Source organism: Rhineura floridana, chromosome 15 (assembly GCF_030035675.1).
Source record: "Rhineura floridana isolate rRhiFlo1 chromosome 15, rRhiFlo1.hap2, whole genome shotgun sequence".
In the NCBI taxonomy this organism is placed as follows: domain Eukaryota; kingdom Metazoa; phylum Chordata; class Lepidosauria; order Squamata; family Rhineuridae; genus Rhineura; species Rhineura floridana.
The window spans coordinates 14,588,688-14,608,828 of NC_084494.1; the positions used below are offsets into that span (position 1 = coordinate 14,588,688).

Sequence of the window (20,141 nt, forward strand, 5' to 3'; positions counted from 1 at the left end):
AGGACTTTGTTTCCAGTCCCCTGATCATCCTTGTTGCCATCCTCTGAACCTGTTCCAGTTTGTCTGCATCCTTCTTGAAGTGCAGAGACCAGATCTGCCTCTGTAAGTCTAGGAGGGTCCTCTGGGGGCTGCAGCAGAACAGACTCAGCTACAACAATCTCCCTATGTCCAGCAGTCAGCAACAGTTATTATTTTTGTATGGGGAAAGTGAACATGAGAAGAACCTGCTGGATTAGGCCAAGTGCCCATCTAGTCCAGCATTGTGTTCTGCTTGGCCAACCAGGTGCCTGTCAGAAGCCTACAAGCAGGACCTGAGCACAAGAGCACTCTGTGGTTTACAGCAACTGGTATTGAGAAGCATATTGCCTCTGACTGTGGAGGCAGAGCGTAGGCATTGTGGCTAGTAGCCACGGACAGCTTTCACCTCCACAAATGTGTCAAATCCTCTTTTAAAGCCATCCAAGTTGGTGGCCGTCACTGCCTCCTGTGGGAGTAAAATCTGTAGTTTAACTCAGGGCTGTGGAGTCGGTATGTCAAACCTTTGACTCTGACGCCTCTATTTTCTACTCTTCAACTCCGACTCCTTCATAAATGGCAAATGTATATTAATTTATTAATATTAATACATTAATTATTTATTTATTTATTTATTCAATTTGCATCCCACCCTTCCTTCCGGCAGGAGCCCAGGGCGGCAAACAAAGCACTAAAACACTTTAAAACATCATAAAAACATCTTAAAATACATTAAAACAAAACAGCATTAAAAACATTTTTAAAATAACTTAAAAAGGGTTAAAAACATTATTAAAAATATATTAAACAATTCTGACACAGATGCAGACTGGGATAGGTCTCAACTTAAAAGGCTTGTTGAAAGAGGAAAGAGGAAAATATTAATTTTATTTTGAAGCCAAGTCAGAGTCAGTACATTTCTACCAACTCCGACTCCACCAAAATTGCTTCCACAACTCTTACTCCACAGCCCTGGTTTAACTATGTGCTGTGAGAAGTGCTTTGTTTTGTCTGTCCTGAAACCTCCAACATTCAGTTGCGTTGGATGTCCATGAGTCTGAGGGTTATGAAGGATAAAACCCTCTCTCTATCCACTTTCTCCATGCCACGCCGGCAGTGCTGGGAGAGGCTGTCTGTCTGAACCCCTGGAGAGTTGCTTTCAGTCAGTCTAGATATTACTGAGCTACATGAAGTAATGGTTCAATTCAGTATACAGCAGCTTCCTATGTTCCTATGACTAGAGGAAAATAAAACTTGGAGGTGTTTTTTGTTGTTTTTCAACAACAATGTTTGGTTGCTGACATCCCTAAGTCTTAAAAATGCCAAATTCTACATGTGTGCTGTGATGGGTATATGTGAATCATCAGGAAAACACTACACAGATGCAAACCTTGAATATTTGCTGGAGAGGTGGGGCTGCTGAAACAAAATCAATCAATCAGTCAACTTTGTGTGTAGTCCTTGCATCTCACTCTGTATCCTTTATGTTGTTCCCATATGGGGAAGGGCCGTACATAGCTCAGTGGCAGGGCACCTGCTTTGCATGCAGATGCACCCTGTTTTAATCTCTGGCATACTACCCTTAACATACCCGATCTCGTCTGATCTCAGAAGCTAAGCAGGGTCAGGCCTGGTTAGTACTTGGATGGGAGACCGCCTGGGAATACCGGGTGCCGGGTGGTTTAGAGGAAGGCAATGGTAAACCACCTCTGAATACCTTTTAGCATGAAAACCCTATGAATATATCCAAAAAGATTCATAGGGTTGCCCTAAATCGTGATCGACTTGAAGGTATATAACAACATCATAACATATAACAACAACAACATCTCCAGGCAGAGGCGTTGTCAGGGAGTGGCCTTGGGTGGAGGGCAAGCCCTGGGTCTCCCTTTCCATCCATTCTTTTAAACTTTAAAATGACTATCTCCTGTTCTCTCTCTCTTTTTAAACTTTGCTTGGCTGGGCACATTAGTGCAGTGAAATCCCAGGCACCCTCCATCTTAATTTGCCCAGAGGCAACAATACATACAAATTAGCCTAAGTTCATTTGTGTCATGGGCCTGAGTCCTTTAAGTACTTGTCAACACCCCTCTCTCCAGGTAGCACTCAATTTCAGTTTCACTGCCCAGATGGAGAAAAAGCATTACAAATAAATAAATAAACAAAATCAGAATTTTGCAAAGGAGAACAGAATCTTAACCCAGACTTTGCTAACTTGGTGCCCTCCAGATGTTTTGGACTACAACTGCCGTCAGCCCCAGCCAGCACAGGACTTGCAGTCCAAAACATCTGCAGGGCACCAAGCTAGCAAAGGCTGGGTTAAGTCATCGCCTTCCAGTGCCTGATTGTCTCCTAAAAAAGTGCCCTGCCACCAGATTCACCTTACGAGGTAAATCATCTTAATGGATGCTTTGGACCTCAGTGTCATTACCAAAAGTCCTTGTAGATGCAGAAAGAACAACAAAGTTCCTCTCTCTCTTTTCACCTCTCCCTCTCTTTCTCTCACTCTCTCCTTTTTTATCCATGGGCAAAAACGTGTTACTTCACAGAAATACGGGGAGACGGGGTGCATAGACCTTGATTGTATGTCTTAGTTTCCAGTCTCTGTCATATAATTAGTCTATATTTTTAGCGGCTGGGCAATTCTCACCAGTATCTGAGTCTATTAAACTTGATTTGAATGTGACAGCTGAAATTGTAAACAGCTGTGAGGAGCTTCATACTTAATTGCCATATTTAAGGAGCGGGTTTTCTTTTGGGGTTGTTCTTTTTAACCCATCATAAGAAAAAAATATGTTTTGCTGTTCTACAAAGATGTAAATGGCTTAGATTTTCAAATGAGATTGCCTTCTCTCTGATATTGCATTTGGCTCAGATACAAGTTTTGTCCAAGCTTCTAAGTAGCCGCTCCCCTGAGGCAAGGAAAACTTGCTTGTAGGCAACTAGGTAGTAAACTCTGTAAATCTGGACGGGAGCTGGGAAATACAGGCAGTTGGTGATCCCAAACTTTCCAAAATATATTGCAGATGCAAATTTTATGGTGTATACCACTTGGAGATTTTTCTCTATTTTAGTGATACAGAAATGTATATATAAATCCATTGATGAAATAACTTCAGCACTTGGGAGTGCTTCTGCAGGCAAGAACTGCATTTGATTTTGGTTTGTTTTTTTAAAGACAGCTTTTACAGAAGGAAGTCTGGTCTTCCAGATAAAGAACAGAGCAAGTAAATAACATTCCCTCCACATACACGCACTTCAGAATTTTAGACCAGTCTATCAAATTTGCACTTTCCAAAATAATATGAGAACCAAAACACAGCCATCCTTTGAAATTTGCACCTATCCAGATTTTGCAACCCAAGAAAGTTTTTTAAAATGCATATATTAAGGGCAAGTATGTGCAAAAATGAACAAATTAGTGGGAAAAACCATACAAAAATGCATTATATTAGGAGATGTGGCTTGCAAAATGTATACATGAGTCAAAACTACCTGCAAAAATATGTTTAATAATAGAAATTCACAGTAAAATGCTGAAGAATTTTCATTTGCAGAAATTCAAGAACTGAATTTCAGATTGAAAAAATAGGAAGTGAGAGAACCGAAACTGACAGATCTTTCCATCCCTAGCCCACACCATGTTGCAGTCTGCAGTTGCAGTGTCTATGGTGGCATGGTAAAATTGGGCTGTGAGCCCGGACGTGGTTGAGCATTCCAGATGACCACTTTATCATGGGCTTGTTCAGTTCATCCTACACAAAATCTGTTATTACAGATTGAATGTAAGCCCCCACAAATGGGTGTGTGAATTCACTCTCTGAGTTCTGCAGCTGCCTCTCTCCGCATCAGTGGGCGATGCTGCTGGCATCTGTATTGCGTTAGTCTTGAACAGTGGCCTGGGACTTGTAGAGCCATTGAATGAGGAGCGGGTTCCTGGCTTAACATATCTCAGCTGTACAGAACCTCCAAATGATTTAAATCTACATGAGGGACTGTCTATTAATGCACTGTTATAATCACTGTTTGTATCGTCTTCTTCTTTCTACTTCCCAGGCTCAAGCCGTCACCCTTACGGTTGCTCAGGCATTCAAATTAGCATTTGAATTTTGGCAGGCATCCAAGGAAGGTGAGTGTATGAGTTTGCCTGTTGCTCTCGCTGCCTTCTTGGTATATCCTGGGTTTTCCCACCCGGTGCTCTTCAGATGATGATGGACTACAACTCCCATCAACCCTAGCCATTGGCCATGCTGGGTGGGGCTGATGGGAGCTGGAGCTCAGTAATATGTGGACATCATGTTAGGTATGGCTGATATCTCTATATCAGCCTTTCCCAACCTTTGGGTCCCCAGATGCTGCTGAACTACAATTCCCATCATTCCTGACCATGGGCCATGCTGGCTGGGGCTGATGGGAGTTGTAGTCCAGCGACATCTGGGGACCCAAAGGCTGGTCTAGATCAGTGGTTCCCAACCTGAGGGCCGTGACCCCCAGGGGGGCCATGAAGTAATCCAGAGGGGGCAGCGAACAGTAAAGACATTAATTATATATATATATATTTTAAAAGTCTTCACTCCCTGGACACTGTCTGCTCCCCACTGCTGTGGCAGACGACAGCTCCCTCTGGCTCCAAATGAGAGGGGTGGACTTTTGCTGAAGCACCAGAGCGTCGTTCAGGCATCCAAGGGTAAGCATCTGCCTATAAAACACGTGGCAGATGCCAAAGGAGGCTGATGGTGAAGCTACCAAGAAGAAGTTACTATCACCGACTCCCACCTCCTTACACTGCTGCTGCAGATGACACCCTTACTCAGCACGAGTGCTGCAGCTGAAATGTATTAATTTTATTATTGCATTTATATCTCACCTTTCCTCCACGTTGCACAAGGTGGTGCACATAGTTTTTCCCCTTTCCATTTTATCTTTACATCAACCCCGTGAAATAGGTCAGGCTGAGACTGTGTCTGGCCCAAGGTCACCCAGTGGGTTTCATGGCTGGGTGGGGATTTGAACCTGGATCTTAATCCAACACTGTAACCCACTGCTGTTGGGAGACAGGACTTCATACTGGGGGGGGAGGGGATACCAGTTTGATGAACCTTTGCATTAAGAAAAGAAAGCAACACCTCCCTGTCTGCAGGGAGCTTGTTATGGAAAGGAATGTTTGGAGATGTAATTTTGCCATGCACCATTTCTTTCAATTAACAGAGGCTGAAATTACAATTAGTGGGGGGGATTTTTGAGCTTATAAAAGGGGTCCCGTACTCATAAAGGTTGGGAACCACTGGTCTAGATAATATGGAAGGGAGATGTTGCCTTTTTTTTTTTGCTGCTGTTTGACTTTCTCCCAAGAAGCAAACAAAATATAAATACAATTATTTTTAAAAAATGGAAGATATGGAGAATGAAATTTCTGACTGCTTAGCTCATCTAAGAAGCTGGTATAGCCCAGTGGGGAGGAGAGCCTGGCTGGGAGTCCAGAGTCTGTGAGTTCAAATCCCCGCTCATGTCTCCTGGGTGTCAAGGGCCAGCTAAAGATCACCCCCCAGTGAGTGGCTCAGGGGTTACGTGCCCTGCCACCTGTGCAGCCGTGGGAAAGCGGCATAGTCCCAAGGAGCCCAGTTGCTCCCCCGCTGGCAGTTGCGGACAAGGAAGGGGCTGGCTTGTGCAGCTGTGGCAAGCTGCGCAGGCCCTAGCCAGGTGGGGAGGACTAGCATCAGAGGGAGGCAATGGTCAACCCCCTCTGGATACCGCTTACCATGAAAACCCTATTCATAGGGTAGCCATAAGTCGGGATCGACTTAAAGGCAGTCCATTTCCATTTCAGCTCATCTAACCACAGATTTCTCATAGTTGTGGCAGCAGGCTGTGGAGCTGAATAGAGATTGGATGCCCTGTACCTCTTCCATCCTGTACATCTGCCCCCATCGTATTCCTTTGAATGTTTTTTTTTAAGCATTTGATACCTCGGATTGCTTTTTGTTGGTGCTGTGGACGCATGTAGACTGTACAGTATAACATGAGGCTGTTGCCTCCTATGGCATTTTCCCCATCCTCTTCTGTAACTTACACCATGGGTCAGGAACCTTTTTGAGCCGAAGGGCTAGGTTCCCTTGTGGGCAACCTTCTGGGGGCCACGGACCACTAGCGAGCGAGCCCAGATGCACATTCCAACCATCCAAAAGTCAGAGGTTTCTACACACACACACACACACACAATACATCTTTCCATCCTCCTTCCAGGCAAGCAAGAGATGTTATCACAGTTCAAAAGCACTCAGGGGAGGTGTGGCCTGGTCCAGAGGGTCATATAGAAAAACCCAGAGGGCCACATATGGCCCCTGGGCCTGAGGTTCCCCATTCCTAATGTATAAATAATTTTATCCTGTGTCATCATCGCACTGTGCATTCTTTGCCAGTGGGGGCTGGTGATGTGGGGTTGGGGACTACCAGTGTGGCATCAGGGCATGGATCGAGTTTCGCCTGCACATTATGGAACAGGGAGAAGCTCACAGGGCTGCCACTTTCAGTGGCAGCTCTGTGTTTATCATACTTGGTGCACTTGTGGACTGATAGTCCTTACCCAGGAAATTTGGGGTCGGGGTGGCAGATCTGATTTGGCCTTCTAGTACTTCATAGCAGTGTCCTGAGAGAACATGCAGGGAATTCCTTTCTGTGTCATGTGCCTAGGTTTAGTCTCACGCCTGCCTCAGGTTCTACCATTCTCCATTGTCCAAATGTCTCTCCTGTTCTCTTGAATTGCACTAGCAAGCCTTCCTTTCTGCTCTTTTATGCCTGAAACGGTCTCCCAGAATATTGACTTGGTGCCAACGAGGGTGCACTTTCCTCCTCAAAGCCCATTTCCCCCCCCCCCTGTAAAGCCTTTTGCTTCACCTGGAAACTTCATCTCCGATAGAAATAAATCTTCCCTCATTCCTCTACTGACATGCATGCCTGGCTCCAACTCTGGCATTGATTTCCATGTGCACTGTGCTTCCAGTAGGCTTTTTTCCAAGTACGCAGCATTTTAGCTATTTAAATATTTATTTGGGCCTCTTTAAAAAAAAGGGGGGGGGAATTCCCTATTCTTTACGTGTGTGCGCACGCATGCTTCTTGTATGCCATCAGGGCCAACCAATCAGCACTGTGCAAAATCAAATGTGTCAGTGACTATGATTGTTATAAGGGTTGGCCAATCGGCCCGCTGCACAGTCAAACTGAATAGGTAACTTCATGATTATCACATCCAGTGGACCCTGTGCCAGGTCAGATGAGGAGATGACTTGGTGATTGTCATAATGGCCAGCCAATCAGCGTTCTGTGCTATCAGGCTTTCCTTGAAACAGAAGGAGCCTGTTGCTCCCAGGCTCAATTAACTTTTGGAATGTAAGCATCTGCCCTAAAGGGGGCAACTGCAGGCCCACAGCTAGCTCGCCCATCCAGGGTCTGTCTGTACATCTGCCTCTGGCATAAATATCTCTAATTGCATTTACCATCATCCACCCCTTCCCCTCCTTCCCCTCCTCCTCTTTTTGTGCTGCTTATAGTAGACCAACTGGCAGAAGCTTATCAAGTGATGCTTCTTTCATCTCTTTTATTTCTGAGCAGAAAAGCTTCACTGGCCCTTCTCTGGGGCTTTTTGAGGAGGCTCACAATCAGCAACATGATGCCTTTGCCTCCCCTTGCCCTCCCCTCTGTTGAAATCTAGGTTGCAAAGGCCATCTTAGCACAGGACTGTTCTTCTTGCTTAAGGGACTCCATATAACACCCGGTATATTATTAGGGCTGCGTAAATCGTATTATAAGAACGCAGGAAAATACCTTATAATGAGTCAGGCTATTTATCTATCTGTCCCAGTGTTGCCTGCTCTGATTGACAGCAGCTGTCCTCTAACCTGAGATCCTTTCAACTAGAGGCCTGGGGATTTGAATCCGGGACCTCCTGCATGCATATCAGAAGCTGGGCCACTGAGCCACAAGCCCCAAAGGCATATTATATGTTTCACTGGAGGACTCCATATCTCCTTCCTCTCTATCTCAGGGGTGGGGAACCTTCTCCAGCCTGAGGGCCCCATTCCCTTCCAGACAACCTTCCAAGGGCCACATGCCAGTGGTGGGCGGAGCCAGAGGCAAAAGTGGGCAGAACAACAAATGTAAATATTATCTTCGTACAGTAGACTAGTTTCTATACACAACTCTCTTCTTCCAGGCAACCAAGAGGCACTCCAGCCGGGCAAAAACCCAAAAGGAAGGTTCAAAGCAAGGCCTGTGATGGGTGTGGTCTGGCAAGAGTCACAAGGGCCTGATAGAGATGCCTGGAGGGCCACATTTGACCCCTGGACCTGAGGCATCCCATCTCTGCTCTGTCTGATGGATGCATGTGGGGAGTTGCCCTAGTAACCACCCCTCTGCTTGGATAGCCCAAGGATGTGGGAATCTGTGGCCCTCCAGTTGTTGTCTGACTCCAGCTCCCATTATCCCTGACCATTAGCCCTGTTGGCTGAGGCTGATGGGAGTTTGAGGGCACTGCATTGGCTACCCCTGGCCTAGAAGAAACAAGGTGGGTGGTTACTAGGCAACCACCTAAGCATTTTCTGTTATTCCATCCACCACCATCAACCCTGCCATTGTCATACACACTCTTCCTCACATGCTTCATGAAAATGCTTTCAGCTGGGCCGTCCAATCCCGGTCAACTGTGTGGTGCCAGTGGAGGATATGTTGATAGCACAAGACCATCTGTCCTGTTGTCAGCGATGGCCTGGTTAGTGTAGCTGCAGGCTAGATCGGCAGCCTTCCAAACAGACTGTAGGCTTGATTGGATGGCCTTCCCAAGTCTTGGGGTCGTGCCAGTATGAAAAGGCCCCTCTCTGTTTGCTGCACATGTTCAGCAATTTGGCACTAGGGAAAGGTTGATTTGAGAGAGAGAGAGAGAGAGTTTTTTTCTGGAAACCCCCTTCTCTGCTCAGCTGCCCCTCCCACATGTTCATTCCTTAGGTAGACTAAATTTATTTTATTTCTTTATTTATTCTGCTTTTGTGGCTGGGATTAAACCCTCAACATCTGGGAGGTGGTGACTGATGTCTGCTATCTCCCTTAATTAGATCTTAATTTATTTTAACTGTGGCCTCATTTGTATTTTATGTGCTGTTCAGCCACTCTAGGGATGCCTGCTTTTTTCCAGCCAAAAGGCAGGATAAAAACATTAAATGTAAAATGTAAAAAAACATTAAAATTATGAATATGTGGCACGCACGTCCTCGAAACAGACCAGTCGAGAAGCATCATGAATAACACAAGTTGTTAGATTCCAGTAACGTATTTTTATTTTTTTCACAAAATTTATATACCGCTTGATTGTGAGAAACCTTTAAGCAGTTTACAAAAAAAACACCATTGAAATTATCAACAAAAAAGTTAAAAACAAGTAATTATTTTTTTTAAAAAAAATTACATATTTATTAATTTAACAAAATGTAGGTGCTAAGCTGCCTTAGAGACGCTTCGTATATGACGATATGCTGTGTGATCAGTTTCTGTGCAGAAAAAGGCATGTACCCTGGATCGATTAAAATGCATTGTTTTTTCATGCCAGGTGATCAGGTGGTTGCTGTTCCTGTTCAGGACCAGCATCACTATGCAGCATCTTGGGGCATTGTTGCAGCCTCCAGCTGACAACTGCCCTGGACTTTCTCTTAATCCCTGTGCCCCCATCCCCAGTACTCAATGCTAGGCAGCCCAGGTGGCTGCCATTTTAATTACCCACAATGTCCCCAATGTAGCAATGCTTTGGGCCATTGTGGGAAATTAAAATGGTGGTCCCAGGGAAAGCTGCTGTTTTAATTTCCCCCAGAGTGCTGTGGAGTGATTCTGTAGTAGGGTCACTGTGGGGAAAGAAAAATTGTGGCTACTCAGAGGACCATGTTAACCGGGTAAGCCCCCTCTGGGGGCTGGGGACAGGGAGGCACAGGTTCAGGTGTTGGAAGTGCAATAGCCGGGTTCAGTGAGTTTGTAACTTAAGGATTAGTTCTGTTAATGTTAAAGTCAACTAGCCAAGAGAGTGATGGGTGGGGGTGCTGCTTAGCAACCAGGCAGAGAAGCATGATCTTCAGTTGGGTAGCACATGCTCTGATTAGCTGTGTAGTTCTGGGGGGGGGGAGTCTGTATTTTGGTTTCATGTCTTCCTGCTATGTATAAGGCCTCAAACTACACGCTGTTTTTGTTCAATTTGCTCAGCAAAGTGTTATCAGGACTTTTCTCTCTGGATTCTGTCTGCATTATTTAAGTGACTTTGCTAACAGCAGGAAGATGTTTATCTTATGCTGCTGGAATTGTTAAATCTGTTGAATATTGTTATGTTATTTTGACGGTGTGATGGATTTGGGAGTTGGTTTTTTTTGGAGAATTGCACTTGATTTTAGTGGTTTTATGATTGATTTCTTAGGCACCCTTGAGTGTCTCTGGAGAATAAGGTTGGAATGAATATATTCAGTTTTTAAAATATTACTACACACACACTGTCAACCCTTGGTACCAAACTCTGTGTCTCCTCAAAGCACTGTGGATGTACTTCTGCTTGGAATGGTCCCTTGGATGCTGCTGAATGTATGCTCTTTCCCTACATTGGGTATGAGTAAAGCAGTGGTAGGGAATCTGTTTCAGCTCAAGGGCCGCATTCACTTCTGGGCAACTTTCCAGGGGCCACATGTCAATGGTGGGTGGGGCCAGAGGCAAAAGTGGGCAGGGCAATTAATGTAAATTTTACCTTTGCACAGCAGGCTAGTTTCTACACACATTCATACATCCTCTATGTCCTTCATCCAGACAAGCAAGAGACATTATCCAGGGCCAGTTTGGGTGGGTGTGTGTCAGGAGGGCCATCTGGCCCAGGGGCTCAGGTTTAGACACTTTGACATTTTTTGACATCTGATGCTGTCCTGCCGGAACTTGAAGAACTGAGACTCAGACTGCTGTGTTTTTTTCCTTTTATTGAAGTAAGAAGACAGTTTCAATTCAGTGCGCTTCATGAATCTATCTATGGCCTACTCAGAACTGAGCATCTCTCTAGGTCTAACTAGGCACGACTTCGCTGCACTAAGACGTTGACACAGCAACTGCTCCCCCCCCTCCCTCGGCTTAAGTAAGGCTGAGTGGGGACCCTACTTGCGTTTGCTAACTGTCACTGTTGGGAGCATGCAGGCAGGTGAAGACTCTGCCTCAACTGTGCCTGTTGAATCTCCCGCCGCATTCGCCTCCTGGCACGAGGTGAAGGCAGAGCCCCATCATCGTCACACTTCCCCCTCAGGGAGGAGGGCTGCCTGCGGGCAACGCGGGCGCAGGGAGAGGGGAAGCATCAGGCTGGGAAACAACTGGCTGGTCAGGTTGACTCTCCACAGGAGGATCCAGAGCTGCTGGAGTTGAACTGTCAGAGTTCAGAGCTGGGGCACCTTCTGAGTCCAGCTTCCCGCTCGGCCTCTCACAAGTCCTCCTCCTCCTCCGCTTTGTTCTCGTCGGTCCACCCCCCTCCAGCGGGGCTCATGACAGATACATTTCAAACCAAAATGTGTCACATTCTCACAGTTAGAAAAGGTTAGAAAAGCATCAGTTAAATAATAATAATAATAATAAAAGTATGTCTCACTCTATTTTTGGTCCCTTATTTTGTTTTAAGGTGTTGCCAGTTTTAATTTTATTGTGGTTAGGGGCCTAAAAAGCTGGAAATGGCCCAGGCCTCTCTGAGAGCGCCAGGCATTATTAGAGTTCAAGAACACATTCCAGCCAAGCAAAAACACTCGGGGTGTGAAACAGGGCCAGTGAGGGGTGTGGCTAGGAGAAAGGGGGTGTGGCCTAGAGAGAATTCCAAGGTCCAGACAGAGAGGCCTGGAGGGCCACATTCAGGCCCTAGGTGTGAAGTACCTCACCTCTGTTGTTTACTCGAGGGTTCTGATAAGGCAATTACTGTGCAAGTGGCAAAATTTTTGAACTTGGCCATTTTGACCAGACCCTGTAAGATTGTGAATGGTAATTAACTGAACTGCTTTTGCTGTTTGCCACAGTTTTTGTTTTTAAGTAGTTTTATCCTTTAATACTTAATTCTATGCTTTGTACTTGTGGTCAGTTGACTGTGAATAAAGATTGTTGTTGTTGTTGTAAGGTGATGAAGCAGCTTTGTGGCTTGTTAGTAAATATAACATTTAAAATTTTGCTGCAGGTAAACAAACTAAAAGGTTTCTTTGTCTCACTTTGTTTTCCCTATCAGAGAAGGAGAAGCGGGAAAAGGCCATCTTGGAAGGAGAAAGCACCAGCAGTCCCAGCTCAGATAGCTCTGCCTCCTCAAAAGGATGTAAGTGACCAAGGAAACGGATTCTGTTAAAAGGGGAACGATGGAGAATGACATGTGAAACCGCCTGCCTTGTACCGTGTCAGACCGTTGGTCTGTCTTGACCAGGACCAGCAGCTCTCTCCAGGGTTTTTAACTGTTGACATCCTCTAGAGCAGCCTTTCCCAACCAGTGTGCCTCCAGATGTTGTTGGACAACAACTCCCATCAGCCTCAGCCAGCATTGCCAATGGCTGAGGCTGATGGGAGTTGTGGTCCAACAACATCTGGAGGCACACCAGTTGGGAAAGGCTGCTCTAGAGCAGTGTGCCTCAACCTTTTTTAACTCAGCCCCCCTTTTTAGCTCACATAAAAATGCCACGCCCCGCATCAAACCTAGTTCCCTTAATTATTTTAATTTTCCAAAGGATTATTATTTTATTATTATTTATTTGACTTATCAGTCGCTTATCTGGCTGAATTGTCAGCCACTCTAAGCGACGTACAAAGCAGAACATGCAAACATCAAAACATTAAGAGACTAATGTGACGCCCTTCCCTGGCTCTCCCTGTCAGGTTCCTACCTGCGCGTGGCTACTGCCTGTCACTAGGCACCACCAGGGACTCCACCAGTCCGGACTGTCCTTTTTTTATTGTTTCTCTCCCCGCTCTAGCACAGATCTCAACAGATCCCCCTGCTAGGCAACTACCAGTCACGTCCTAATACTAGTATTCCCAGAGACTCTGAATACTGGTATTGTTATTCTCTTCACCGCTGCCATCATTTGTTACAGTTTCCCTTCAGCCTTGGTCATTACCTTACCCTCCCTTCCGGTCTGTGAAACCCCAGCCAAGGATCAGGCCTTTGGTAAACCAAATTAAGTCTTTATTAAAGATAACAAAGCTGACAAGATTAACAAGATTTCTTCTTAAGGCACATAAGCATATGGTTTTACTCAATACTAATCCGAACTCCACCCCCCTCCTTCTCCACTCTCTCCTGGCAAACAACTCTCTAAACCCCACCAAGCAACCCACTCAGTTCACCTCATCCACCCCCCCTCTCACTCTTCCTTTTATACGTTCAGCCATTTTAAACACTCAGCCAATCATCTAGCATTCTACAGCCCATTCACTCCCCCTCCTCTTTCACTCCACTTACCATGTATCTTCTAAACAACAACACTTACCATATATACATTAATATAGGAACATCACAACTAACAATAAAAACTAACAATAACGGAAAAGCTAAAAAAACAGGAACAGCAAACCAAAAACATTCATCTTCCTGGTAAAGGACAATCCCCAAACAAATGTCACTAAGAGCAGGGGTGGGGGGCAAGGCAGGTGGAAATGCTTGCCCCTTGAAGGTCCCAGCACAGTCTCATCCCTGCAGCAGGATTGAAATATTGTGCCTTTTAATTATAAATAAAATTTTTGGACTTAATAATAACAATGAATCAAAGTACATGTAATTTTTAAAAAATATATATTTATTCAAATTTGACGTACATTGCACACATTTTTTGGAAGCACCCACCCCCCGAGACCTTCATATGCCCCCGGGGGAGACACATACCCAGCAGTTGAGGAACACTGTTGTAGAGCATCTGCTTTGCATGCAGAAGGACCCAGATTCAACCCCCAACAGCATCTCCAGGAAGGGCTGGGAACACCTCATGCCTGAAACTGTGGAGAGCTGCTGCCAGTCAGTGTAGACAGTACTGAGCGAGATGGACCAGTAGTCTGACTCTGTATAAGGTGCCTTCCTCTGTCTCGTTCTGGAGAAGAGCCATAGCTCAGTGGTTTATCATCTGTTTTGCATGCAGAAGGTCCCTGATCCAAACCCCCATGGCCTCTCCAGGTAAGGCTGGGAAGGTCCCTGTCTGAAACCCTGAAGGACTGCCAGTCAGCACAGACAATACTGAGCTAGGTGGTCCAATGGTCTGACATGGCATAAGGCAGCTTCCTCTGTTCCAGAGCTTGGAAAAGTTACTTTTTTGAACTACAACTCCCACCAGCACAATCCACTGGCCATGCTGGTTGGGGCTGATGGGAGTTGTAGTTCAAAAAAAGTAACTTTTCCAAGCTCTGCTCTGTTCCTGTGATTAGACCTGGGAACGTCTGCATGCCAAACAAGTGCTCTACCCTTTGGGCCTTCCACTCCCTTAACAAAGGGGGGGAAACCTGCCTTCTGCTGCTTTTTAATGCTGGTGTGCTTTATTTGATACTTTATAAATATTGTGTTTTATTTTCATATTGTGTTCTGTTAAAACAAAAAGCAAGTGAGCTGCTTTAGAAAATTAGCTTGAAAACGTGGGGTGATTAAAATAGAGTTGCTGCTACATTTGCTGTTGGACACCAAAACTTACTGCATGGCTGCACTCTGCGCACTGAGGGAGAGTTCACTCGTGCAGGCGAGCTGCCCAATTCTTTGTCTAATTGCTGATTGGCAGCTGACCTCTAAGCTGGCTGGTGCTAATGGGAGTTGTTGTCCAAAATGTCTAGAGGGCACCAGACTGGGGACAGGTAGTATATTCCAGTTAGCAGCAGCTGCCCAGTGTCTCAGGATCAGAGAGGCCTTCTCCCAGCCCACTTACCTGAGCTAGTGGAGGCTGGCCCACTAGAGCGAGTGAGGCAGCACCCTAGCAATCTCAGGGTCCTTGACCAACCCACACCTGCCTGCCTTCTTACTTGCAGCCAGTCCAGGGGGTAGCATTGGCTGTCAGCTTCTATTAGTGTCGCCTTTGTAGAACTCAGCAAGGAGGAGGATGGGGACAAAAATGGAATTAGTTGACGCTGCCTGTCATTGGCTCTGGCTCCACCTATTGTTGGGCTCCCTGCCTTCCACCCCACCAGTCCCAATGGGCACCTGCCACTGCTGACTGGAACAGTAGTTCGCCCACCTCTTGGGCAGCCCTGTTAACTAAGATCCTCTAACTGCATATGCTAGGAATTGAACCTAGGATCCTTTGAGTGTAGAGTTACCTCCCCTCCTCATTTTTTAAAAAGTTTGAGGCACACCCACACAAGCATAAAATAATAAGAGCTGGATGTTCCCAGCAGAACTTCAAAATGGAAAAGGCTTTTTGCAGTGGATGTGCTTCTTGGTGAAAGCGTGCAAACGTGCACTCTCTCCCTCCCTCTCTTTCTCTGTTTGGCTCAGCCCTAATGCACATACTGGAAATGAATTTTTCCAGCTGGGTAATCATCATAATGCCATTATACAAATCCATGGTGCAACTGCTGTGTCTGTTTCACCTTGAAAAGGACATTGTAGAGCTGGAAAAGGTGCAGAAAAGGGCAAACGAAATGATCAAGGGACTGGAGCAACTCTCCTATGAAAACAGGTTACAATGTTAGGGGCATTTTCTGTTGTTCCCCCAACAGTCATTCACACTCAGTCCTCACCCACTTAGGGTTTTTTTCCTAAATAATCTTTTGAATTTCTGCAAACTTTTGGCTTTCCCAAAACCTACTCATACCTCCCTCGTGTGTGGGGTTAGTGCCATTTTGGCTACATAAGGAACACCATTCACAGCTTGAACATTGGAAATAGAGGGAATTATGCTCTGTGCCTTTCTGATATTGTTTGCTTAGATGCAGATCCCCTTAAGGACCTTCTGTTACACATGTGCGCACGCACTATGCAAGTCTCACGGAAGCTAATCTGAGGGCGGAGGTGGGGTTACATTTCTGGTTATCAGCAATCTCTGGTAACTGAAATCCCTTCCTCCTGTCCCAGAGATGCTGCAATTCAGGTACACGTCATGTACACAGATGTCATTGACCTCCTGATTGAAATCCATCAAGGACTGAACAGTCCTTTTGACCTCTGTGACTCCTCCATCATGAATCCTACGTGCCTTTTATTCCTCTGGGAGACAAAGGGAAGGCAGGGAGGGGCAGCCCTCCACATTCTTGCAAGCAGCTTTCTAAGAAAAGAACAAACGCTCCCAGGGACCCATTAAAACTCTTAGTGGTCTGGATTGTGCAGCTTGCAAAAATGGAGTCATGTCTTCCGAGTATTTTTGTTAAGCTATATCGTCCTTGTAATTGTCTCGTGTCAAAGGCTATCTTCTGAAGCCTGCGTGGCACAAATAACCTCAAATGAACTGATGGGGGAGCGAAGAGGGCACTGCCTGTCTTCTTCCCATCTGGGCCCATGAGATACTGCAAAGGGGCACAGAGAAAGCCATTCATAAAAGGGGCTCCCATCTAAACCGCCTGTGTTGCATTGATCCACATGTATATTTGATAGGAAAGAAATCCTCTTTAACATCCACTCCATTCCAAAAATGCCTCTCAGAGTAACGCAGATAAAAGTTGAGAAAATGCCTGGTGTTGAAAGGCCAGATGATTATTCCGTGCTCAGAATCTTTAAATCTGCTTTGGCTTTGTCCAGAGAGCTGGTATAGCCCAGTGGGGAGGAGAGCCTGGCTGGGAGTCCAGAGTCTGTGAGTTCAAATCCCTTCTTATGTCTCCTGGGTGTCAAGGGCCAGCTAAAGATCACCCCCCAGTGAGCGGCTCAGGGGTTACGTGCCCTGCCAGCTATGGGCAAGCTGCATAGTCCCAAGGAGCCCAGTTGCCCCCCAGCTGGCGGTTACGGACAAGGAAGGGGCTGGCTTGTGCAGCTGTGGCAAGCTGCGCAGGCCCTAGCCAGGTGGGGAGGACTAGCCTCAGAGGGAGGCAATGGTAAACCTCCTCTGAATACCGCTTACCATGAAAACCCTATCCATAGGGCCGCCATAAGTCGGGATCGACTTGAAGGCAGTCCATTTCCATTTTGGCTTTGTCCAATATTTTTGAGTCTGGAGTTTTTGTGAGTCTTTCAACCAATGTAAAGAAGTTTTAATTAATCTGCGGATGTTGCCAAAGCCTCAATATAGGCACCTTTTTGAGGATCTGAAGGGGTGTAGCTCTGTCATCTGTTTTGCATGCAAAAGGACCCAAGTCCTGTCCCCAGCATCTCCAATCAGGGCTGGGAAAGTCCCCCGTCTGGAATCCTGAAGAGCCACTGCCAATCATTGTAGGCAATAGAACCGGGAAGGGGAGCCACAGGCCCAGGGACTGAATGTGGCCCTCCAGGCCTCTTTATCTGGTCCCTAGGGCTCTCCCAGGCCACACTCCCTCACAAGCCGCTCTCCCCACCGGCCCTGCTTTGCATTGTTTTGGGGAGTTTTTGCCTGTCTTGAACCCTGATAATGCCTTTTGCTTGTCGGGATGAAGAGCAGATGTGCGAGTGTGAAGAAATGAACCTAACACCAAAGGTGAAATTGACATTTATTCCTCTGCTCACTTATGCCTCTGGCTCTCAGGCTGAAAAACGTTCCCCAGTCTTGCAATAGGTGGATCTATGGTCTGACTTAGGCACAAGGCAGGTCGCTCTGTTCCATTGTGCCTAAGCAAAAAGAATTTGCATCTTAATAATTGAAATCAACCATTCTAATATTTTTTATTTTTCATTCTCTACTACAGTAACAAACCATAATCAAAGTAGACTCAGAAAAGTAAATAAGACTTTTAACTCAGCTCAACTAATTAACATTTTCCCATGCTTTTTAGTCATCAAAATCATCCTGCCAATTAAGCTGATCACTCTACCTCTTAAGCCAACAGAGTAATTCAAACTCCTTTTGTGCTGGCTGGGGGGGGAGTTGGAGTGGGCAGAAGCGTCTCTTTGCCCAGCTCTCCTGGCAAAGCTAACCTCCCATTGACAACAGAGTCACGTAAGCGGCACTCTGTTGGTGCAGCACTCTCCCTTCCACCATGCCCCAAGCATGCAGGCAGGAGTAGCCAGTAGAAGACCCTGAAAGCTAGTCTCATTGCTGGCTCATAATGGCTGATTGTTGCATCAGCTACAGCAGATGTAGGGAACCTGTGTCCCTCCAGATGTTGCTGAATGACAACTCCCATCAGCTCCAGCCAGCATGGCCAGTGGTCAAAGCTGATAGGAGCTGTTGTCCCATCCCTGAGCGCTAAAGACTAATGTAGCTCTCTTCTCCCCCACACACACACCTTCTGTCCCAGCCACCATGTGCAGCAGGGCTGTGGATGCAATGATAACCATGTTGGGTGGTAGTGGTGGTAAGTTTGTATTATACCCTCAGGCTGCACTCCTTTACATGTGTATGAGAGACAGTATGGTGTAATGGTTAGAGCAGCTGAGAAAATCTGATGTAAAGGATGCACCTACCAGCCTTGCCAAGCAGGACTGCGTACAATGCTCTCCCTTTCCTAAGCACTCCCCTGCCTACACAGGCTTTGGGAAACCCTAAAAAAAGCTGCAATTTCAGTCTGAGAGGAGGGTCCACTGCCAGCTACAAACTCCGAAAGCACTGCTCAGGATGGGGAGAAATTCAGTTCAGTTTGTATGTAAAGCCAATTCACACTTTCCAAATCTGTATGAGAACCAAAAACACAGCCATCCTTCAAAATTCACACTTGCCTGAATTTTGTGATTCAGTTCTGCAACCAAACAAATGTTTACAAAAATGCATGCATTAGGTAAAAGTGTGCATAAAAATGACTATATTAGGAGAAAAATGCATTATGTTAGGAGAAATTGCATGCAAAAAATGTGTTTAGTAGGAGCAAGTCGCACTAAAATGCTGAAGATGTTTTCATGAGGATTAAAATTCCTGAAAATGTCCTGCAGGAATATGGACAACTGAATTTTAAACCAGAAAAATGAGAAACTGAGAGAACCAAAATGGCCGGATCCATCCATTCCTTGTCACCACTGAGCAAGTTCTATCCCACTTTCCCTTTAGAAAGGTGTTCAACTGGCCCTGCGTGCAGGAGGGACTGACCCGTGGGGCTACACAAAATATCCAGTCAACTCCAAGTTCCCAGTGGCAGGTTTATTAAGACTTAAGACAAGGAAGCAGGGCAAGCAATAAGAGAGGAAATGAAACAGTTCAAAATAGCACTATCCTAAATACACTTGCATAGGATCGATATACCACATTGGGCAAGATTTCTTATCAGAACCAAAATGTCACAGAACAGTGAGCCAGCTTTTGAGTTCTCTTGTTATTCTCCTGTTATTTTGTAGGATCAATAGTCTTGCTTGCATGCACCAGGGTAAATTTTGATGACAGACAAAAGGGAGCTTCATTTTTTCCCTCTTGAGGCCAGGGAGAGGTATTGGCAGGTGGAGAGGAATTATCCAATCAGGAAGTCTGATAGGAGTCTACGGTAAGCATTACATAGGCAGGTAACGCTTGGGAAGAGGAAGATTCATGCAAGAAGAGATGGGGACTGGAGGCGATGTCTCGCCTTAAATCACTGCTAAACAAAACTCATCAAAGGAAGGCTCATCCGGCTGATTCTGGACCAGGTGGGAGTTAACGTGACATGCCAACTTCGCCTGTTATGGAGAAGTTAAGTTTTTCGAACTAGAGATAGAAATTCTTAAGGAAACAGACTCTGTCTGCTCAACCCATCTTCACACCCAGGTTCAAAACCCCTTTCAGCCACAATGTCGCTCTGTCTCAGAGCTGCCCTACCTTGTGGGGTTGTTGTGAAGATAAAATGAGTGCCCTCTCCTTCTGGCATCCTTAATGGCCATCTGAAATCTGCTAGCCAACATAGCCGCTTCCCCTTGACTCCTATTTTCAATAATTTTTATTCAGATTTTCATAAAACATACAAGACAAAATCATAAAACATTCAAAGACAAAAAACAAAATCAAAAATAGTTAAACAAAAAGAAAAAAAGAAAAAAAAACAAAAATAAAAAGTAAAGAGTAAAATATTGACTTCCCATTTGTCAAAGATCAAATCAGTTATAAGTCTATAAT

General features: G+C 45.6%; 1 protein-coding gene and 1 pseudogene across 4 annotated transcripts in view; both read left to right on the forward strand.

Annotated features, from left to right (window-relative positions):
* The window catches only part of LDLRAP1 (low density lipoprotein receptor adaptor protein 1), a 182,976-nt gene that overhangs the window by 140,535 nt on the left and 22,300 nt on the right, over nt 1-20,141 (forward strand). For all 4 annotated transcript variants that reach the window (XM_061596584.1, XM_061596583.1, XM_061596586.1 and 1 more), the window contains 2 exons: nt 4,072-4,144; nt 12,275-12,358. In XM_061596584.1, the coding sequence (XP_061452568.1) occupies nt 4,072-4,144; nt 12,275-12,358 (157 nt within the window). The remainder of the gene's footprint in view (nt 1-4,071; nt 4,145-12,274; nt 12,359-20,141) is intronic.
* Nucleotides 1,583-1,694, forward strand: LOC133371069 (5S ribosomal RNA; annotated as a pseudogene).